We start from the raw sequence: 21,339 nt of genomic DNA, 5'->3' as shown, positions 1-21,339 counted from the left end.
CCTCTGGCCACACCGTGCAGCTTTGGGATTTTAGTTTCCCCTCCAGGGATCGAACCCAGGCTCCGCCTGAGAAAGCACTGCATGCTAACCAGTGGACTGCCCGGGAATTCCCAAAACTGTAAATGATTCAGACATACATCAAAAGGGAATCAGTAAAACACTTGCTGAAACATTTATTTTATCTTTGAATTCCACTACCCAAATAAAGAAGTGCTTTTATATTAAAGACAAATTACTCACAGCCTCTGAGTTATCAATAAATGGATCTGTCTCATCATAGCCAAAGCCTATATCGATTAAATCTTGTAGCCGATCCTTCCGGTGTTTACGGGGCTTCCCACCCTGTGAAGAACAGATATGTTAGACTGAATCAGTACTCATGTTGTTTCCATAAAATTATAAAATACCTGTCAGAAGAATCTGCAAATGACTTCTGTAATAATACCCCTCAGGAGGTTGAATTTAAATCCCCTCACATCTTGAACGAAAGCTGTACTTAGGGACTCGCCTCCAAAGTAAGTTTACAGTGAAAAATCTGGCTCATGTTACTCAGCCACATGATCAAGGTCGGCACCAACAGTGATGTCATATTGATACAGCATTACTCTTGACACGATGTGACACAAATTGCACTTAAACTTTGCAGTCTTCCTCTCAAAAGCGTGTCACCTCAGTTATAGGTTAACCATGAGATAAACATCATGACAAAACAGAACCACAAGAAAAACACCAAACTCAACTGAGGGACATTCTTACAAGTAACTGACCAGTATTCTTCAAAGTGGTCAAGATTATCAAAAACAAGAAAAATCTGAAAAACTGTCATAGTCTAGATAAGCTTAAAGAGACAGAAAAACGAAATGTGATCTGCTCTCCTGCCTGCACTTAAAAAAGGACACGGGGAAATAAGCAAATCTTGAATAAAATGCAGTATCAACAGTAATGTACCAGTGTTGGTTGGTTAGTTGTAACAAGTCTACTATACAATCATGTTACAGGGGAGACTGGGTGAGAACTATATGGAAATACTTTGTATTTTCAACTTTTCTGTAAATCCAAACTATTCTTAAAAGTATTTTTAATGTCCTATAATTAATTATACACATAGACATACAAGAAAATAAAAAACGAATGCATGGAGAAACTGGTGAAATCTGAATAAAGTCTGTGGTCTAGTTAACTTTATTGTCCCAATGCCTATTTCCTAGTTTTGGTAACTATAGTTAAGTCACTACTGAGAAAAACCAGGTGACTGGTACAAAGGACCTCTCTATATTGCAACTTCTTGTGAGTCTATAGTTCTCCTGAAATTAAAAGAAAACAAAAACTTTTTTAAGTAAAACAACATCAAAATCAAAAGAAGCAGTTAGTATGGACTCCATTATTCACGTCGCACTTTACTGAGTCTTTTAACTCTGACTGATTACAGTATAAAGAACTCAGTCTATCTCAAGGATTAAATGGCACATGTATTCTAAAGGTTCTATATAAGCTTTCCATAAGCACATTAACTGAGCAGGAAGGCTAGTATTATTATGGCACTACTAAAATGAGTATTTAGTTTCATCTCCAAGACTCATTTTAGATATGCAAACTGACTCATGCAAATTCAACTCTACTTTCTAAGCATCTTTCTAACAGCTGCCAGACCCCATGATTTTTGTGAAGCAGAAGTGGGGAAAAGCATGCTCAGAAAGCAGAGAGAAAACCAACAGGGCTAAGGGTCCTGCCTGCCCTCATGCCACCAATGAGTGAGAATGAGCCCTGGAGAAGGTGTAGTGTGTGAGACCGAACACTCCTATGGTTTACGTTTCCACAGTGCACGTGTCTCTCAATGCACAGTGCATTTTACCGCTGGTCCCAATGGTGAAAAATGGCTGAGTTTTCTGCAACATAGCTCTTAAATGAAAGCAAATTACTTCATCTATTTCCACGTGAAGAAATGGGGATCTCTTCCAGTGTTTACATTAAAAAAAAAAAAAAACAATTATGATGGACTTACTGAGAAATGTCTCCAACATAAAACCATTTCCTTTTAAGGTAATTTTGTAAGGTAATTCTGACTAAACGCTATGTTTGTATTGCATATTAATGTTAAAAAAAAAAACCTACCGCCCATAATTATGACTCCATTGTATGCTTTTCAGTGAACAAAACTGTTATAATACCATCACCAGTGAGAGTGTCATTTTGGTGTGAGATAAAGTAGTTGCTCCCATGTTTTCAGATTTACCAGTTTTAAAAGCAATTTGGAGACCAACACAGAGGGGCAACCCTTCTATTTTGGTGGATAAAACAACTGAGTTCAGTTCACTACAGTCGCTCACTTGTGTCCCCATGGACTGCAGCACGCCAGGCCTCCCTGTCCATCACCAACTCCTGGAGCTTGCTCAAACTCATGTCCATTGAGTCGGTGATGCCATCCAACCATCTCAGCCTCTGTTGTCTCCATTTCCTCCCAACTTCAAACTTTCCCAGCATCTGGGTCTCTCCAAATGAGTCAGTTCTTCACACCAGGTGGCCAAAATATCAGAGCTACAGCTGCAACATCAGTCCTTCCAATGAATATTCAGGAGTGATTTCCTTTAGGATTGACTGGTTTGATCTCTTTGCAATCCAAGGGATTCTCAAGAGTCTACTCCCAACACCACAGTTCAAAAGCATCCATTCTTCAACGCTCAGCTTTGTTTATGGTCCAACTCTCACATCCATACAAAACTACTGGAAAAACCACAGTTTGACTAGATGGACCTTTGTCATCAAAGTAATGTCTCTGCTTTTTAATATGCTGTCTAAGTTTGTCATAGCTTTTCTTCCAAGGAGCAAACATCTTCTAATTTCATGGCTGACAGTCACCATCTGCAGTGATTTTGAGGCCCAAGAAAACAAAGTCTGTCACTGTTCCCATTGTTTCCCCATCTATCTGCCATGAAGTGATGGGACCAGATGCCATGATCTTCGGTTTTTGAATGCTGAGACTTAAGTCAGCTTTCTCACTCTCCTCTTTCACTTTCATCAAGAGACTCTTTAGTTCTTCTTTGCTCTCAACCATAAGGGTGCTATCATCTGCCTATCTGAGGTTATTGATATTTCTCCCAGCAATCTTAATTCCAGCTTGTGCTTCATCCAGTCCAGCATTTCTCATGATGTACTCTGCATATAAGTTAAATAACCCGGGTGACAATATACAGCCTTGATATACTCCTTTTCCAATTCAGAACCAGTCTGTTGTTCCATGTTGTTCTATTGCTTCTTGACCTGCATACAGATTTCTCAGTATGTACAGTATGAAAAGGTAAAGATAGGACACTGAAAGATGAACTCCCCAGGTCAACAGGTGCCCAATATGCTACTGAAGATCAGTAGATAAATAACTTCAGAAAGAATGAATAGACGGAACCAAAGCAAAAACAACAACCAGCTGTGGATATGACAGGTGATGGAAGTAAAGTTCGATTCTGTAAAGAGCAATATTGTATCAGTCACCCAGTTCAGTCGCTCAGTTGTATCCGACTCTGCGACCCCACGGACTAACCCATGCCAGGCCTCCCTGTTCATCACCAACTCCCGGAGTCCACCCAAACCCATGTCCATTGAGTCGGTGATGCCATCCAACCATCTCATCCTCTGTCGTCCCCTTCTCCTCCTGCCCTCAATCTTTCCCAGCATCAGGGTCTTTTCAAATGAGTCAGCTCTTCGCATCAGGTGGCCAAAGGATTGGAGTTTCAGCTTTAGCATCAGTCCTTCCAATGAACACCCAGGGCTGATTTCCTTTAGGATGGACTGGTTGGATCTTGCAGTCCAAGGGACTCTCAAGAGTCTTTTCTAACACCACAATTCAAAACCATCAATTCTTTGGCACTCAGCTTTCTTTATAGTCCAACTCTCACATCCATACATGACTACTGGAAAAACCATAGCCTTGACTCAAGGGACCTTTGTTGGCAAAGTAATGTCTCTGCTTTTTAATATGCTGTCTAGGTTGGTCATAGGAACCTGGAATGTTAGGTTCATGAATCAAGGCAAATTAGAAGTGGTCAAACAGGAGATGACAAGAGTGAACATTGACATTATAGGAATCAGTAAATTAAAATGGACTGGAATAGGTGAATTTAACTCAGATGACCACTATATCTACTACTGTGGGCAATCCCTTAGAAGAAATGGAGTAACCATCATAGTCAAGAAAAGAGTCCCAAATACAGTATTTGGATGAAATATCAAAAACGACTGAATGATCTCTGTTCCTCTCCAAGGCAAACCATTCAATATCACAATAACCCAAGTCTGTACACCAACCAGTAATGCTGAAAAAGCTAAGTTGAACGGTTCTATCAAGACGTACAAGACCTTCTAGAACCAAGACCCAAAAAAGATGTCCTTTTCATTATAGGGGACTGGAATGCAAAAGTAGGAAGTTAAGAGATACCTGGAGTAACAGACAAGTTTGACCTTGGAGTACAAAACAAAGTAGGCCAAAGACTAACAGAGTTTTGCCCAGAGAACATACTGGTCATAGCAAACACCCTCTTCCAACAACGTAAAAGAAGACTCTATATATGGACATCACCAGATGGTCAATACCAAAATCAGATTGATCATATTCTTTGTAGGCTTCAGCAATATGTGAACCATGAACTTCCAGATGTTCAAGCTGGTTTTAGAAAAGGGAGAGGAACCAGAGATCAATTGCCAACATTTGCTGGATCATCAAAAAAGTAAGAGAGTTCCAGAGACAAAGCCTTTGACTGTGTGGATCACAATAAACTGTGGAAGAATGGGACTATCAGACCACCTGACCTGTCTCTTGAGAAATCTGTATGAAGGTCAGGAAGCAACAGTTAGTACTGGACATGGAACAACAGACTGGTTACAAATAGGAAAAGGAGTACGTCAAGGCTATATATTGTCACCCTGCTTATTTAACTTATATGCAGAGTACATCATGAGAAATGCTAGGCTGGATGAAGCACAAGCTGGAATCAAGATTGCTGGGAAAAATATCAATAACCTCAGATATGCAGATGACACCACCCTTATGGCAGAAAGTGAAGAAGAACTAAAGAGCCTCTTGATGAAAGTGAAAGAGGAGAGTGAAAAAGTTGGCTTAAAGTTCAACATTCAGAAAACTAAGATCATGGCATCCAGTCCCATCACTTCATGGCAAATAGATGGGGAAACAGTAGCTGACTTTATTTTGGGGGGTGCTCCAAAATCACTGCAGATGGTGACTGCAGCCATGAAATTAAAAGACGCTTACTCCTTGGAAGGAAAGTTATGACCAATCTAGACAGGATATTAAAAAGCAGAGACATTACTTTGCCAACAAAGGTCCCTTGAGTCAAGGCTATGGTTTTTCCAGTAGTCATGTATGGATGTGACAGCTGGACTGTAAAGAAAGCTGAGCGCCTGGGACTTCCCTGGTAGTCCAGTGGTTAAGACTACACACTCCCAATGCAGGGGGTTTGGGTTCATTCCCTGGGCAGGGAACTAGATCCCACATGCCACAGCTAAGACCCAGTGCATCCAAATAAAATAAATAAATAAATACTAAAAAAAAAAAAAAAGAAAGAAAGAAAGCTGAGCGCCAAAGAATTGATGGTTTTGAATTGTGGTGTTGGAGAAGACTCTTGAGAGTCCCTTGGACTGCAAGGAGATCCAACCAGTCCATCCTAAAGGAAACCAGCCCTGGGTGTTCATTGGAAGAACTGATGCTGAAGCTGAAACTCCAATACTTTGGCCACCTGATGTGAAGAAATGACTCATTTGAAAAGACCCTGATGCTGGGAAAGATTGAGGGCAGGAGGAGAAGGGGACGACAGAGGATGAGATGGTTGGATGGCATCACTGACTCAATGGACATGAGTTTGGGCAAACTCTGTGAGTTGGTGATGGACAGGGAGGCCTGGCGTGCTGCAGTTCATGGGGTCGCAAAGAGTCAGACATGACTGAGTTTTTGAACTAAACTAAAAGTGGGTGAAGCTCTATAGAGTTAGCAAAAACAAGGCTGGGAGCTGACTGTGGCTCAGATCATGAACTCCTTATTGCCAAATTCAAAACAGCACCGATGACACCATCAAAAAGTAAGTAGAATTCTTCTCAAGAAACACCAATGGCAACAGACATACGCAAACACACACGACATATGGATATGCTTAGATGGAACACAGACAATAAAGTGTTGTTATTTTTCTCACTTGCCAGATCTGCATACTGCAGCTGTAATGCTATGTTACAGAATTACAGTGAGAAAAAGAAGGGGAGAGTAGAAGATATTTCCATGTTAGAAGTTATTCTACTGAGAAAAAGTAACACAAAAGCAGTTAAATACATGACGGACTGTTTTTACCCAAAAAAGAGAGTTCTAGTAAATTAAAACTCTAAAGACAAAAACTAATGAGAAACACCAGCCCTGCCAGATATTAAATACATTTAAAGGTATAGGAGTTAAAATAGATATGACAGAGGAAAAAATGAATTTTATATGAAAAAGGCAACATTGCAACTCAATGGAGAGCAATTAATAACTAAATGGAAATAAAATAAGATATAAATTTCATCTAGCAAATTGAGAAATGCCACACCCAGAGGGGCCATGACAGTTCCAACCCACTGCTAAAAGGCCAAGGAGTAGGCAGTGACTGAAATAGTGAAAATCTGCACCCCTTCTCAAAAACTGTTGGAATAACCCTCCCACTCATTAGCATGTGAAATTTCCCAGTCTATAAAAACTAACCACACCACATTTCGAGGTGGACTCACCCTCCACAGACTCACCTTGTCTATAGAGTGTGTTTCTCTCTGAATCTGAATAAATCTACTTCTTACTTATCACTCTGTCTCTCACTGAATTCTTTCTGTCATGAGACATCAAGAACCTGAGCTTCATTAGGTCCTGAAACCAGGTACCATGAGTTTTGGCTGGGTTTGAGTCCCAAGCAAGGTTTTGGCTGGACCTGAGTCCCAGCCATGTGGGTTTCAAGTCCCAAGAAGGGTTCTAGTTGAGTTCGAGTCCCAGCCACATGGATTTGAGTCCCAAACTGGGTTTTGGCTGGGTTCAAGTCCCAGCACATGGGCTCAAGTCCCAATCTATGGTAAATGGTTTCAAGAGTATACCAATAAAACTTCTGGAAAGCAATCTAAAAGAATCTCCAAAGATTCTTCCATACTCTTAGCTCTGGCTGCAGCAGACCTAGGTCATGCAGCGATATCCACCACAGAGCTGCCGAGTAGATGACCCACAAACTGCAGAATAATTATACCAAAGATATTCTCACACTGTTAAGAAAGTTCTAGGACCCGCAACAGATTTCCCAACCTGGGGATCCGGCAAAGGAACTGAGAACCCCCAGGGAATCTGACTTTGGAGGCCAGTGGAATTTGATTACACAACTTGCACAGGACTGGGGAAACAGACTCTTGGAGGGCACAAACAAAACCTTGCATGCGCCAGCAGCCAGGAGAAAGGAGCAGTGTCCCCAAAAGACACTGAGTCAGACTTGCCTATGAGCGTCCAGGAGTCTCCAGTGGAAGCATGGGTCCACAGTTTCGCCTCAGGCCAAGCAACAGGGAGGGAACACAGTCCCATACATCAATAGAAAATTGGATTAAAGATTTACTGAGCAAGGCCCTACCCAACAGAACAAGACCCAGTTTCCCCCTCAGTCAGTCTCCCCATCAGGAAGCTTCCATAAGGCTCTTACTCTTCTCCAACAGAGGGCAGACAGAATGAAAATCATAACCACAGAAAACTAACCAAACTGATCACATGGACCACTGCCTTCTCTAACTCAATGAAACTATGACCCATGCCATGTAGGGCACCCAAGATGGACAGGTCATGGTGGAGAGTTCTGACAAAACATGGTCCACTGGAGAGAAGGAAATGGCAAACCACTTCAGTGTTCTTGCCTTGAGAACCCCCTGAACAGGATGAAAAGGCAAAAAGATATGCCACTGAAAGATGAACTCCCCAGGTGGGTAGGTGCCCAATATGCTACTAGAGAAGAGTGGAGAAATAACTCCAGAAACAATGAAGAGATGGAACCAAAGCAAAAACAATGCCCAGTTGTGGATGTGACTGCTGATGAAAGTAAAGTCTGATGCTGTAAAGAACAATATTGAATAGGAACCTGGGTCCATGTATCAAGATAAATTGTAAGTGGTCAAACAGGATATGGCAAGAGTGAACATCAACATTTTAGGAATCAGTGAACTAAAATGGTTTGGAATGGGTGAATTTAATTCAGATGATCATTATATCTACTACTGTGGCCATGAATCCCTTAGAAGAAATGAAGTAGCCCTCAGAGTCAACAAAACTGTCTGAAATGCAGTACTTGGGTGCAATCTCAAAGATGACAGAATGATCTTTGTTCGTTTCCAAGGCAAACCATTCAATATCGCAGTAATCCAAGCCCATGCCCCAACCACTAATGCCAAAGAATCTGAAGTTGAACAGTTCTATGACGACCTACAAGACCTTTTAGAACTAACACCAAAAAAATTACGTCCTTTTCATCATAGGGGACTGGAATGCAAAAGTGGGAAGTCAAGAGATACCTGGAGTGACAGGAAAGTTTGGCCTTGGAGTACAAAACAAAGCAGGGCAAAGGCTAACAGAGTTTTGCCAAGAGAAAGCACTAATCACAGCAAACACCCTCTTCCAACAACATAAGAGACGACTCTACACATGGACATCACCAGATGATCAATACCAAATCAGATTGATTATTTATTTGCAGCTGAAGATGGAGAAACTCTATACAGTCAGACTGGGAGCTGACTGTGGTTCAGATCATGAACTCCTTATTGTAAAATTCACACTGAAATTGAAGAAAGTAGGGAAAACCACTAGACCATTCAAGTACAACCTAAATCAAATCCCTTATGATTATACAGTGGAAGTGACAAATAGATTCAAGGGATTAGATCTGATACAGTGCCTGAAGAACTATGGACAACGGTTCATGACATTGTAGAGGACGCAGTGATCAAGACCATCCCCCAAAAAAACAAACACAAAAAGGCAAAATGGTTGTCTGAGGAGGCCTTACAAACAGTTGAGAAAAAAAGAGAAGCTAAAGACAAATGAAAAAAGAAAAGATATACCCATCATAATGCAGAATTCCAAAGAACAGCAAGGAGAGACATGAAAGCATTCCTAAGTGATCAATGCAAAGAAATAGAGGAAAACAATAGAATGGGAAAGACTAGATCTCTTCAAGAAAATTAGAAATATCAAGGGAATATTTCATGCAAAAATGGGCACAATAAAGGACAGAAATGGTATGGAACTAACAGAAGCAGAAGCTATTAAGAGGTGGCAAGAATACACAGAAGAACTATCCAAAAAAGATCTTCATGACCCAGATAACCACAATGGTGTGATCACCCCCCCTAGAGCCAGACATCTTGGAGTGCAAAGTCAAGTGGGCCTTAGGAAGCATCACTACGAACAAAGTTAGTGGAGGTGATGGAATTCCAGCTGAGCTATTTCAAGTTCCTAAAAGATGATGCTGTGAAAGTGCTGCACTCCATATGCAAGCAAATTTGGAAAACTCAGCAGTGGTCACAGGACTGCAAAAGCTGAGTTTTCATTCCAAAGAAAGAAAATGCCAAACAATGTTCAAACTACTGCACAACTGCCCTCATCTCAAATGATAGCAAAGTAATGGTCAAAATTATCCAAGCCAGGCTTCAACAGTATGAGAACTTCCAGATGTTCAAGCTGGTTTTAGAAAAGGCAGAGGAACCAGAGACCAAATTGCCACCACCCACTGGATCACTGAAAAGGCAAGAGGGTTTCAGAAAAACAACTACTTCTGCTTTACTGACTAGGCCAAAGCCTTTGACTATGTGGATCATGACAAACTGTGGAAAATTCTTCAAGAGATGGGAATACCAGACCATCTTACCTGCCTCCTGAGATATTTGTATGCAGGTCAAGAAGCACCAGTTAGAACTGGACATGGAACAACAGACTGGTTCCAAATTGGGAAAGGAATACGTCAAGGCTGTATATTGTCACCCTGCTTATTTAACTTATATGCAGAGTACATCACGTGAAATGGCAGGATGGATGAAACACAAGCTGGATTCAAGATTGCTGGGAGAAATATCAGTAACCTGAGATATGCAGATGACACCACCCTTATGGCATAAAGTGAAGAGGAACTGAAGAGCCTGTTGATGAAAGTCAAAGAGGAGAGTGAAAACGCTAGCTTAAAACTCAACATTCAAAAAATGAAGATTATAGCACCAGTCCCATCACTTCATGGCAAGTAGATCGGGAAACAACAAGAACAGTGACAAACTTTATTTTCTTGGGCTCGAAAATCACTGCAGATGGTGACTGTCAGCCATGAAATTAAAAGACATTTGCTCTTTGGAAGAAAAGTTATGACAAGCCTAGACAGCATATTAAAAAGCAGAGACATTACTTTGCTGACAAAGGTCCATCCAGTCAAAGCTATAATTTTTCCAGTAGTCATGTATGGATGTGAGGGTTGGACCATAAACAAAGCTGAGCACCAAAGAATTAATGCTTTTGAACTGTAGTGTTGGAGAAGATTCTTGAGAATCCCTTGGACAGCAAGGAGATCAAACCAGTTCATCCTAAAGGAAATCAGTTCTGAATATTCATTGAAAGGAATGATGCTGAAGCTGAAGTTCCAATACTCTGGCCACCTGGTGTGAAGAACTGACTCACTGGAAAAGACCCTGATGCTGGGAAAGATTGAAGGTGGGAGGAAAAAGGGACGACAGAGGATGAGACAGTTGGACGGCAGCACCAACTTGCTGGACGTGAGTTTGAGCAGGCTCCAGGAGTTGGTGATGGACAGGAAGGCCTGGTGTGTTGCAGCCATGGGGCCACAAAGGGTCAGACACAAATGAGCTACTGAACTGAACTGAACTGAAGTTTTAAAACTTCTTATTTGACTTGATAATTCAACTTACTCTGAAACCACTAGTTAGATCCAAAAGTATCAGATAAAAATGCATGCTATGGAAAGAAATGCATAATCTACAGATTGAAAGGAGTTCCTATCATATAACCAACAGCATTTTCCATAAAATTAGAGCAAAAGATTTTACAATTTTTATGGAAACACTTAAAAGACCCTGAAAAGCCATAGCAATCTTGAGAAAAACAGAGCTGAATCAATTAGGGTCCCTGACCTCAGACTATACTACAAAGCTACAGTCATCAAAACAGTATGGTACTGCCACAAAACTCCAGAGATAAATACACGTACATATGGTCACCTAATCTATGACAAAAGAGGCAAGAATACATTAATACAATGGAAAACGTACAGTATCTTTAATAAGTAGTACTAGAAAACATGTTAACGAATGAAATTAGAACATTTTCTAACACCACACACAAAAAAACCTCAAAATGGATTAAAGACCTAAATGTAAGACTGGATACTATAAATCCCTAAGAGGAAAGTATAGGCAAAACACTCTCTGACATAAATCACAGCAAGGTCTTTTTTGATCTACTTCCCAGAGTAATGAAGATTAAAAACAAAAGTAAATAAATGGAACCTAATTAAACTTAAAAGCTCTTGTACAGCAAAGGAAACCACAAGCAAGATGAAAAGGCAACCCTCAGAATGAGAGAAAATATTTGCAAACAAAGCAACAAAGTATTAATCTCTAAAATACACAAACAGCTCATGCAGCTCAGTATCAAAAAAAAAACAAAGAACTCAATCAAAGAATGGGCAGAAGATCTAAATAAACAGTCCTCCAAAGAAAATATACAGATGGCTAAGAGGCACATGAAAAGATGTACAACATCTCTAATTATCAGAGGAATGCAAATCAAAACTACAATGAGGTATCACCTCAAACTGGTCAGAATGGCCATCATCAAAATATCTACAAACAGTAAATGCTGGAAAGCGTGTGGAGAAAAGTGAACCCTCCTACTCTGTTAATGAGAATATAAATTGGTACAACCAATATGGAGAAGAGTATCAAGGTTCTTCAAAAAAACTAAAAATGGAGCCAGCATATGATCTAGCAATCCCCCTTCTAGGCATATATCCAGAGAAAATCCAGAAAAAATTTCCTAATATGAAAAGATACATGTACCCTGATATTCATTCCACTGCTGTTTACAATAGCCAAGACATGAAACAGTTATACACAATGGAATATTACTCAGCCATTAAAAAAGAACGAAACAATGCCATCTGCAGCAACATGGATGGATCTAGAGATCACCATCCTGAGTGAAGTCAGATATCGAAAGACAAATACTATATGTTATACTTATATGTGGAGTCTGAAGAAATGGTATAAATGAACCTATTTACAAAACAGAGAGTCACAGACATAGAAAACAAACTCTGGTTGCCCAAAGGGGAAAGGCTGAGGGGGGAGGGATAAATTGGAAGATTGGGATTGACATGCATGCACTGCTATGTATAAAATAGGTAACTAATAAAACCTACTGAATATCACAGGGATCATAGGGATCTACTCAATATTCTATAATGACCTGCATGGGAACAGAACCTAAAAAAGGTGAATACGTGTATAACTGATTCACTTTGCTGCACAGCAGAAACTAATACAACATTACATATCAACTAAACGTTAATTATTATTTAAGAAAAAATAATTTAAATAAAAGAAGAAAGTAGGGCTTCCCCGGTGGCTCAGTCATAAAGAATGCACCTGCCAATGCAGGAGACACAGGTTCGATCCCTGATCCGGGAAGATTCCACATGCTGTGGAGCAACTAAGCCTGGGCCCCAGAACCACTAAGCCTGTGCTCTAGAGCCTGAGAGCCACAACCACTGATGCCCGCCTGCCCTAGAGTCTGCTCTGCAACAAGAGAAGTCATCACATTGAAAAGCCCACGTGCCACTAGAGAAAAGCCTATGAAGCAACAAAGACCCAGCACAGCCAAAAATAAATAAAATTTCTCTTAAAAAGTGAGTATATATATATATTTTTAAAAGCAATATGTTAGATGTCAGAAGGACCTTAGGCTTAAGTATGAAGTTTTTGTCCTGAAAGAACTTGAAAATAATCTCCTCAACAAATTAACTGAGCACCTATCAAGTGCCAGCCTTCATGGATATTATAGTATTGTGGAGAAGACAAAGATTAAATAAATGGTAAATAGGAAAATATAAGTAGTACTGGGTTTTTTCTTAACAGAAGACAGAACCAAGGCTTTCCTGAGATATTTATACCCAGACAAGGGTGAGAGGAAGTAATCACTTGTGGAAGTCCAGTTCACTTGGGAAATAACCAGTTCACTTGGAACTGGGAAGTAACCTAGTGCTTTAACAAAATCATTCTGGCCACCGTGGTGGGGAATGAACACAGTTGAGGAGATCAATTAGGAAAGAAAAACTGCAGAGATCTGCAAGAAAGTCACAAGTTACTGGGGGCATAAAATATATACTTAAGCATCAATCATGGTGAAGACGATAGCCACCATCCACTGAGTGCTACCTTTGCATCAGCACCTATACTAAGTACAACCGTGTATTATTTCATGTTTAACAAATGGGAAAAACTAAAGCTTGGAGAAGATAAATAACTTGTCTAAGATCATAGAGAAAGTGAGAGAGTCAATTTTCAAACTCATGACCATCTGACTCTAAAGTATCATTCTATTAAAAGTTCTGTAAGAAAAGAAAGGGACATATGTATACCTCTGGCTCATTCATGTGTCGATGTATGGCAGAAACTAACACAGTATTGTAAAGCAATTATACTCCAGTTAAAAATAAAGTTTTTTAAAAAGTTCTGTAAGAGAAGTTATAGAACCTCTGGATCCTTTTTCCACTCAGAGACACATAAAACTCAATACAAAACACCAGTGTTCATCTCCAAATTAGCTTCCCCACTAGACGTGTCCGTTTTATTCTTCTACTTTTCTGACTTAAAGTTTCATTATTAACTAAAATTACACAATTTGATGACACTGGGCTGTTTATTATTAACAAGGATGTGGAACAATTCAAACCCTCATGGCTGGTGCAAAATGATACACCCACTTTGGAAAAGTCTGACAGTTTTTTATCAAGTAAACACACACTTATCATACGACCTGACAATCCCTCTCTTACTATTTCCTCAAAAGAAATGAAGACATACGTTCACACATACACTTATGTTCCAATGTTAGAGCAGCTTTACTTTCAGCAGCCACAAACTGGAAATCACCTGTGCCTATCACCCATCACCCAGCAGTACATCCACATGCTTAGCAGCAATAAAAATAACTACTGATAACATGCAACTCTTGGATGCACTTCAGAAGCATTATACCACGTGAAATAAACCATATACAAAAAACTGTAAGATGACATATATAGGAAACACTAGAAAAGAAAAAACAAAACCTGAAAAGCTATGGAAACACAAAGTAGATTAGAGGTTGCCAGGGGCCAGGGCTGGAGGGGAGAGGGTTATCTGTAGAGAACCAGAAGTGAATTTTCTGGGGTGATGAAACTGTTCTGTATCATCATTGCTGTAGTGGTTGTAAGGCAGCATACATTTATCAAAATTCACCAAACTGTATATTTAAATGAATGAACTGTATTTAAATTATACTTCAATAACAATTTAAAAAACTCTTCATTAATACTTCTACTTCAACTCTTTCTCCTCACAAACCTTTGTTCATATAATTGCTCACATCTACAGTTTCCTCTCCATTCTAACTGCCATTGCTTATAATCCTGGCCATTGTTTTCACTTAAATGTAAGTAATGTCTTAACTAGCTTCTCCTTCCTCATATTAGGGGGTTTCCCTGGTAGTTCAGATGGTAAAGAATCTGCCTGTGATGCAGGAGACCTATGTTCAATCCCTGGGTGGGGAAGATCCCCTGGAGAAGGGAATAACAACCCACTCCAGTATGCTTGCTTGAGAATTCCACAGACAGAGGAGTCTGATGGGCTATAGTCCACGGCGTTGCAAAGAGTTGGACACGACTGAGCAACGGACTACTAACACAACACTTACGAAACCACTGATACTTTCTGTATAATAGTGGAAGGTGTATCTCAAAGCCTGTTGTATCAGCACTTCAGAGAAATAAGGATTCTGCTCATTGACATACTGACAGGGGCTTTGGGAAGGCAGTCATACATACAGAATCATTGCCTGTCTCACAGTTCCCAGTGATGAGGTTCACATTAGAGTAAGTGTTCAGTGCAGTTCATCAAACATTTTATTTCCTCATTCAGTTCAGTTCAGGCACTTTTTGACCCCGTGGACTGCAGCATGCCAGGCTTCCCTGTCCATCACTAACTCCCAGAGCTTGCTCAAACTCATGTCCATCGAGTCAGTGATATCCAACCATCTCATCCTCTGTCGTCCCCTTCTCCTCCTTCCTTCAATCTTTCCCAGCATCAGGGTCATTTCCAGTGAGTCAGTTCTTCGCATCAAGTGGCCAAAGTATTAGAGCTTCAGCTTCAGCATCATTCCTTCCAATGAATATTCAGGACTGATTTCCTTTAGGACTGACTGGTTTGATCTCCTTGCAGTTCAAGGGACTCTCAAGAGTCTTCTTCAACACAATTCAAAAGCATCAATTCTTCAGCACTCAGTTTTGTTTATGGTCCAACTCTCACATCCATACATGACTACTGGAAAAACCATAGCTTTTGTCAGCAAAGTAATGTCTCTGCTTTTTAATATGCTGCCTAGGTTTGTCATATTACTTCCTCATATTAATCCTCCATTCACCCTGCGTAATATCATCTAATATTTCTAAAATATCATTTCATAACAACTCCTTGCTCAAAATGCTTCAGAAGCATCCTATTACAAAATAAATCCAAAAATCTTACTATGGCATTAATTAAATGCCTTCTACATGCTTAACTCAAAACTCTCTTTCCAACTTTCTTCTTACTTCAGCACTTTAATCCATTCAGTTTATATACCCACTCTCCTCATGCTTGTTTATCTTTCCTCATGCTTTCCCCTTATTTGGAATAATCTCTTACCCCTCTCTGAATACTCCCACCCTTTACAGCTCAGCCCAAGTTGTAAAGCTTTTCTCCTAGATGTTTTCCACTCAAAATCACAATGATCTTTTTCTGCTCTCTTAATGTATTTTTTTCGTCTAGGCACAATTAGCTGTCTATAAAAGATTTATCTAGGGAAAACTTGAAAACAAATAGGTTCTATTTTAATGAGCACAATGAGACTTATGCATAAGTCCAGTAACTTACACATAAGTAGAGAGATTTAGGAACATGTAAGTCTAGTCTAAGATACCAATAATTACCACTGGAAATGACAGCTGTTATTAATAGCTCTGAATCCCTATCTATTATATTCAGTAAAATGTTTAAATAAGTAAATGTGACACTTGTCAATAATAGCAACCAAAATGGCTAATACTTTACCTAACTATAATAGTATTAATCTAACTAAAATGCCTCTAAAAATAGGATCTTAGATGTATAAGGATGTTATTTTACAAGCTCATATCAATTATAGCACCATAACAATGATAAAGGTATAAATTATATATACTATGACAAATCTATTCAATATTAACAGCCATTTTAAAACAATGTGGTAGAAGAATATTCAGTAATAAAGAAGGTAACAAGAACAATTTACCAAATGATATGTATAGTTCAGGCTATTCACAGAAAAAGTAATACTGATGTTCACTAAGTATCTGGAAGTGCTCAACTTAACTGGTAATCGTGGAAACAACATTAAAAATAACAAGTTGCTTCCATACAAATAGAAGGATCTCATTTAAGAAAAACACAACAATATATGTCTGGCCTCCTGCAGTTGATTGACGTTACACTTTACATAGTAAATGCATCTTATAACAATGCAAATTCTATTTTCCAAATTTTAAAAAGCCTTTGAACTTTGCTACATCTAAGATGAAGAAAAAAATCCCTTTAAATCTATTCCTGGAGGGCACTAGTTCACATACCATGACTCAGAAAAAAATGGCTTACTGAATCATTAGTACCTGCTTAACCTGATAATCAGTGTTTCAAGCCAATGAAGTCCAATTACACTGGAACATCAGAATGGAAAACAAACTTACAGGACGCCCTATCACCTCCAAGTTATAACAACCCTAAACTAATAACCAACTTTCATTGATCACCTACAGAAGACAAAAGCATGACATTGCCAAGACCCCAGTTTGACAACCGAGAAGAAAACAGCTGCTGGTCATACAGATAGTTGTTGCAGCCCCATCACAACCTTATCTTCCATCTTTACTAATTTCCTTAACCTACCAACAGAAAAGGGTAGAGATTTAAGTCAGTGGAAAGTCAGTCAAGAGCTGACTTAACAACACAGAAACAGTATACTCAGATTTCTATAATCACCACTTATAGATACAGAAGCTTCCTCCCAAATACCCTAAAACTGCTGATTCTCAACTGTTCCTATGGGATTTAAAGAAGAAGAAGAGAATTTATTTAAAGAGGCCAAGGACTTAAAAGGGCATGTCATGGCAAGCAATTAGAATTGTTAACTGCAATAAAGAAACTCTTATTTGAGAGGAGAATCCTCTCTTGCCCTTTGAAAAACCACACCCATCAGACTGCTTTAAAAGGTTATTATTTTACATTTTTATTGTATTTGCAGTACCACACTACTTTACTGATCAACAGAACTTAAATACACTTGTGCTTTGTAAGTAGAATTTATTTTGTGGTAGTATTAACAAGTTGACCCAAACTGCTTTACCCAAAGTCCTACCCAAGTTGATCCTTAGGGACGAGATCTAGTATAAGGCCAAAACAAATAGAGGAAAACCAGTCCAGGAAGTTCTCAAGGAAGCTCGAATGCCTCAGCATGTGTGGATGATGATCTAATAATATGAAAAGCAGACAGAATCCTGAAAATTCCCAGACAGGGTGCATAAAATGTCTTCTGATATCCACTTACATCAGTCTCACATTTGAGGACACTTTTCAAACAATTTATACTTATTTTAAGTACAAAAATATATTTCCTTTCAACTCAATTTAGTATATACTATGAAGAAGCCAATTTCATTGAAAATTAGTTATGCCAAGATAGTGCCATTCTTTAAAACATAACTGAACAAGTTTTAAAAGCCATACCAAAAGAATAGCAACTTTTTATATACTTTATTAAAAAGTGTTAACTCTACTTCATCAAACTCCTTACTTATAACACTGCTCATAACTTTTACACCATCAAATCTACCCCTATCCTATCTTTTAAAATAAGTATGAAGCTACTTAAGGGTTCAGAAAGTCCAAAATCAAAGCATCAGAGGTGGCATTCAAAATCTATGTGTTATAATAAGCAGATTTTAAAGTCATGATGTGACTTCATAAAGGCTAATAAATGCCTGGCAGAATACATGTCTTCATGTTTAGAGAGTCATTGAGATTCAAATAGTTCTAGCTGCAAGGTATCAGATATTGGGTTATGCACTTTCATTTAGATTACTGCATTTATATCCAGTTCTAGGACAGGACGATCTTTCAAGATGCTGGAGTAAGAGAGTGAGAAAAATCACTAAAACAAACCTTCCAACCACCACATGCCATCCTATGGCCTCACAGGCTTAGAAAACATGTCTACACCCTTCAAATCAAACCTCGTTTAATGCTCTAATCTAGAGTACATGGCCTCAGAAAAACATACACAACCTAGAAATACCTAAAAACTGAACTGGAAAGTACTATACATATTTAGCCTCAACATGTGGAGCCTTAAGACTGGGAATGAGGAAAGTTATGGTGGTCTCTTTAAATTATATTCTACCTCCTGCTTACAATAACCAACAAGACAAATGTCAAATGTCAAAACTTGAACTTAGCTATTTATTATGAGTGTACAACAACCATTTTGATATATTCTAGGTAGAAGTAAGTGCTGAATACTTATATCACCCTTTTCCCAAAAAATAATTTAACAACTGATGCTGAATGCATACTGTCACATACTGCAGAAATACATGCTGCAGAAAATTCTTCAAGAGATGGGAATACCAGACCACCTTACCTGCCTCCTGAGAAATCTGCATGCAGGTCAAGAAGCAACAGTTAGAATTGGACATGGAACAATGGACTGATTCCAAATTAGGGAAGCAGTATGTCAAGGCTGTATATTGTCACCCTTATTTAACTTACATGCAGAGTACATCATACAAAATGGTGAAATGGATGAAGCACAAGCTGGAATCAAGACTTCCTGGAGAAATATCAATAACCTCAGATATGCAGAGGACAACACCCTTATGGCATAAAGCAAAGAGGAACTGAAGAGCCTCTTGATGAAAGTGAAAGAGAAGAGTGAAAACGCTAGCTTAAAACTCAACATTCAAAAAACAAACACCGTGGCATCCGGTCCCATCACTTCCTGGCAAATAGATGGGGAAACAATGGGAACAGTAACAGACTTTATTTTTTTGGGCTCCAAAATCACTGCAGATGGTGACTGCAGCCATGAAACTAAAAGATGTTTTCTCCTTAGAAGAAAAGTTATGACCAACCTAGACAGCATATTAAAAAGCAGAGACATTACTTTGCTGACAAAGGTCCATCTAGTCAAGGCTATGGTTTTTCCAGTAGTCATGTATGGATGTGAGAGTTGGACCATAAACAAAGTTCAGTGCTGAAGAATTGATGCTTTTGAACAGTGGTGTTGGAGTAGACTCTTGAGAGTCCCTTGGACTGCAAGAAGATCAAACCAGTCAATCCTAAAGGAAACCAGTCCTCAATATTCATTGGAAGGAATGATGTTGAAGCTGAAGTTCCAACACTTTGGCCACCTCATGCGAAGAGCTGACTCATTTGAAAAGACCCTGATGCTGGGAAAGACTGAAGGCGGGAAGAGAAGGGGACGACAGAGGATGAGATGGTTGGATGGCATCACCAACTCGATGGACATGAGTTTGAGCAAGCTCTGGGAGTTGGTGATGAACAGGGAAGTCTGGCGTGCTGCAGTCCCGGGGTCACAAATAGCAGGACACGACTGAGGGACTGAACTGAACTGACACACTGTCACATTATCTGACAAGTAATGTAACAGGACCTATGACAGACAATAAAAATAGGACAGAATGGGGGAAAAACACGAACCAATCATTGAACACAGGGTTCCATACTCCCCATAATTTCTGCTATCACTGTTTTTCAACTACCAAAGCTGTCTCAGTCCTTCTATCCACAAGCAACGGCTTCAGGATGAAGCACAGCCTGTACTCCTCAGGCAGCCTTCCCTTCTCCCTCAGGTGGTCGCCTGCTCCCCTTTACGTAACTCCTCTCCAGCCCAAGTAACAGCTAGACATACTAAAGCCACAAAAAGCCCACAAACTAGCCCCACAGGCCTTCCAACAAATCACAGAATTTATCACTAACATCTCTCTTGGACCCAGCCACATCAATGCATCCTATTTTTCTCCATATCTGGAAATCCCCAGCTGAGTTTAGCTTGCCCGGTTCTCTGAATCTTCCGATAAATACATGGTCCACCACAGGAGAAATGATACAGGCTCCCATGTGTACCACCAGCCACCCTGCTCACAGAAGAGAAAGGGCAGAATGTAAAACGTAGATGAACTGATGAGTTAAATGTATTAGGGAAAAAAAAAAACCAATGAGTCAAGTACACAAAGATCTCAAACAAAAGCTTGAGAGCCAAATCTGGCCCTCAGATACATTTTGGCTAGCCCAAGAGGTGTTTGAGTCAGAAGCCAACATTTAAAAGTAAGAATAATAGAGTAAAATCCAGATTTCAGCATTCTTTTGAGAAATGAAAAGATTTGGCAACCCTAAGGCGAAATTCCTGCAAAGTTAACAAAAGCTGCTGGAACCGAGATAGGGCATGTGCTGTCTGTCCCCCGTTTGGAAGAATCCCCCACCTTCACTGTCCATCAGACTTGCTTCACTGATTGATCAGTGCACAGCTGAGGACACCTGAATTTGTTGCTCCTGAATTTCAAACACTAAAGTAACTACAGGACAGTAAACTACAGGGCAATACATATCCTCATCTGTTGTTTAACCATACTCTTTTGCGAGAGCCTAGGCTTGGAGAAGATATCTTCTCCCAGGTCACTGTTGTCAAATAATTTTTCTTAAAGGACTCCAAATAATCTGTTGTGGTCTGTAAGAAGACACAACAGTTAAGAAGAATATGTAACAAGTGACTGGATGACCAAAGATAAAGGCTATGTGGAACAGAATGCCTGAAGGAAAAGATCAAAATCAGTGGGGTTGTCAATTAAGAGGTTAAAACCACACAGATGTTTACGTACAAAGAATTTACGACATGTATAGAATAAGAGCAACTCTCTACAAGAATGATAAGCTTTAATTTGT

The 21,339-nt window shown here is 39.5% G+C and overlaps 1 protein-coding gene across 2 annotated transcripts in view; it reads right to left on the bottom strand.

The window, feature by feature from the left end:
* Window positions 1-21,339, bottom strand: part of UBN2 (ubinuclein 2) — a 79,084-nt gene that overhangs the window by 48,322 nt on the left and 9,423 nt on the right. For both annotated transcript variants that reach the window (XM_065939146.1, XM_065939147.1), the window contains exon 3: window positions 241-342. In XM_065939146.1, coding sequence (XP_065795218.1) covers window positions 241-342 — 102 coding nt within the window. The remainder of the gene's footprint in view (window positions 1-240; window positions 343-21,339) is intronic.

Source organism: Muntiacus reevesi, chromosome 6 (assembly GCF_963930625.1).
Source record: "Muntiacus reevesi chromosome 6, mMunRee1.1, whole genome shotgun sequence".
In the NCBI taxonomy this organism is placed as follows: Eukaryota; Metazoa; Chordata; class Mammalia; order Artiodactyla; family Cervidae; genus Muntiacus; species Muntiacus reevesi.
The sequence above is the reverse complement of the archived record's forward strand: the minus strand, read 5'-3'. Positions and strand labels throughout refer to the sequence as shown.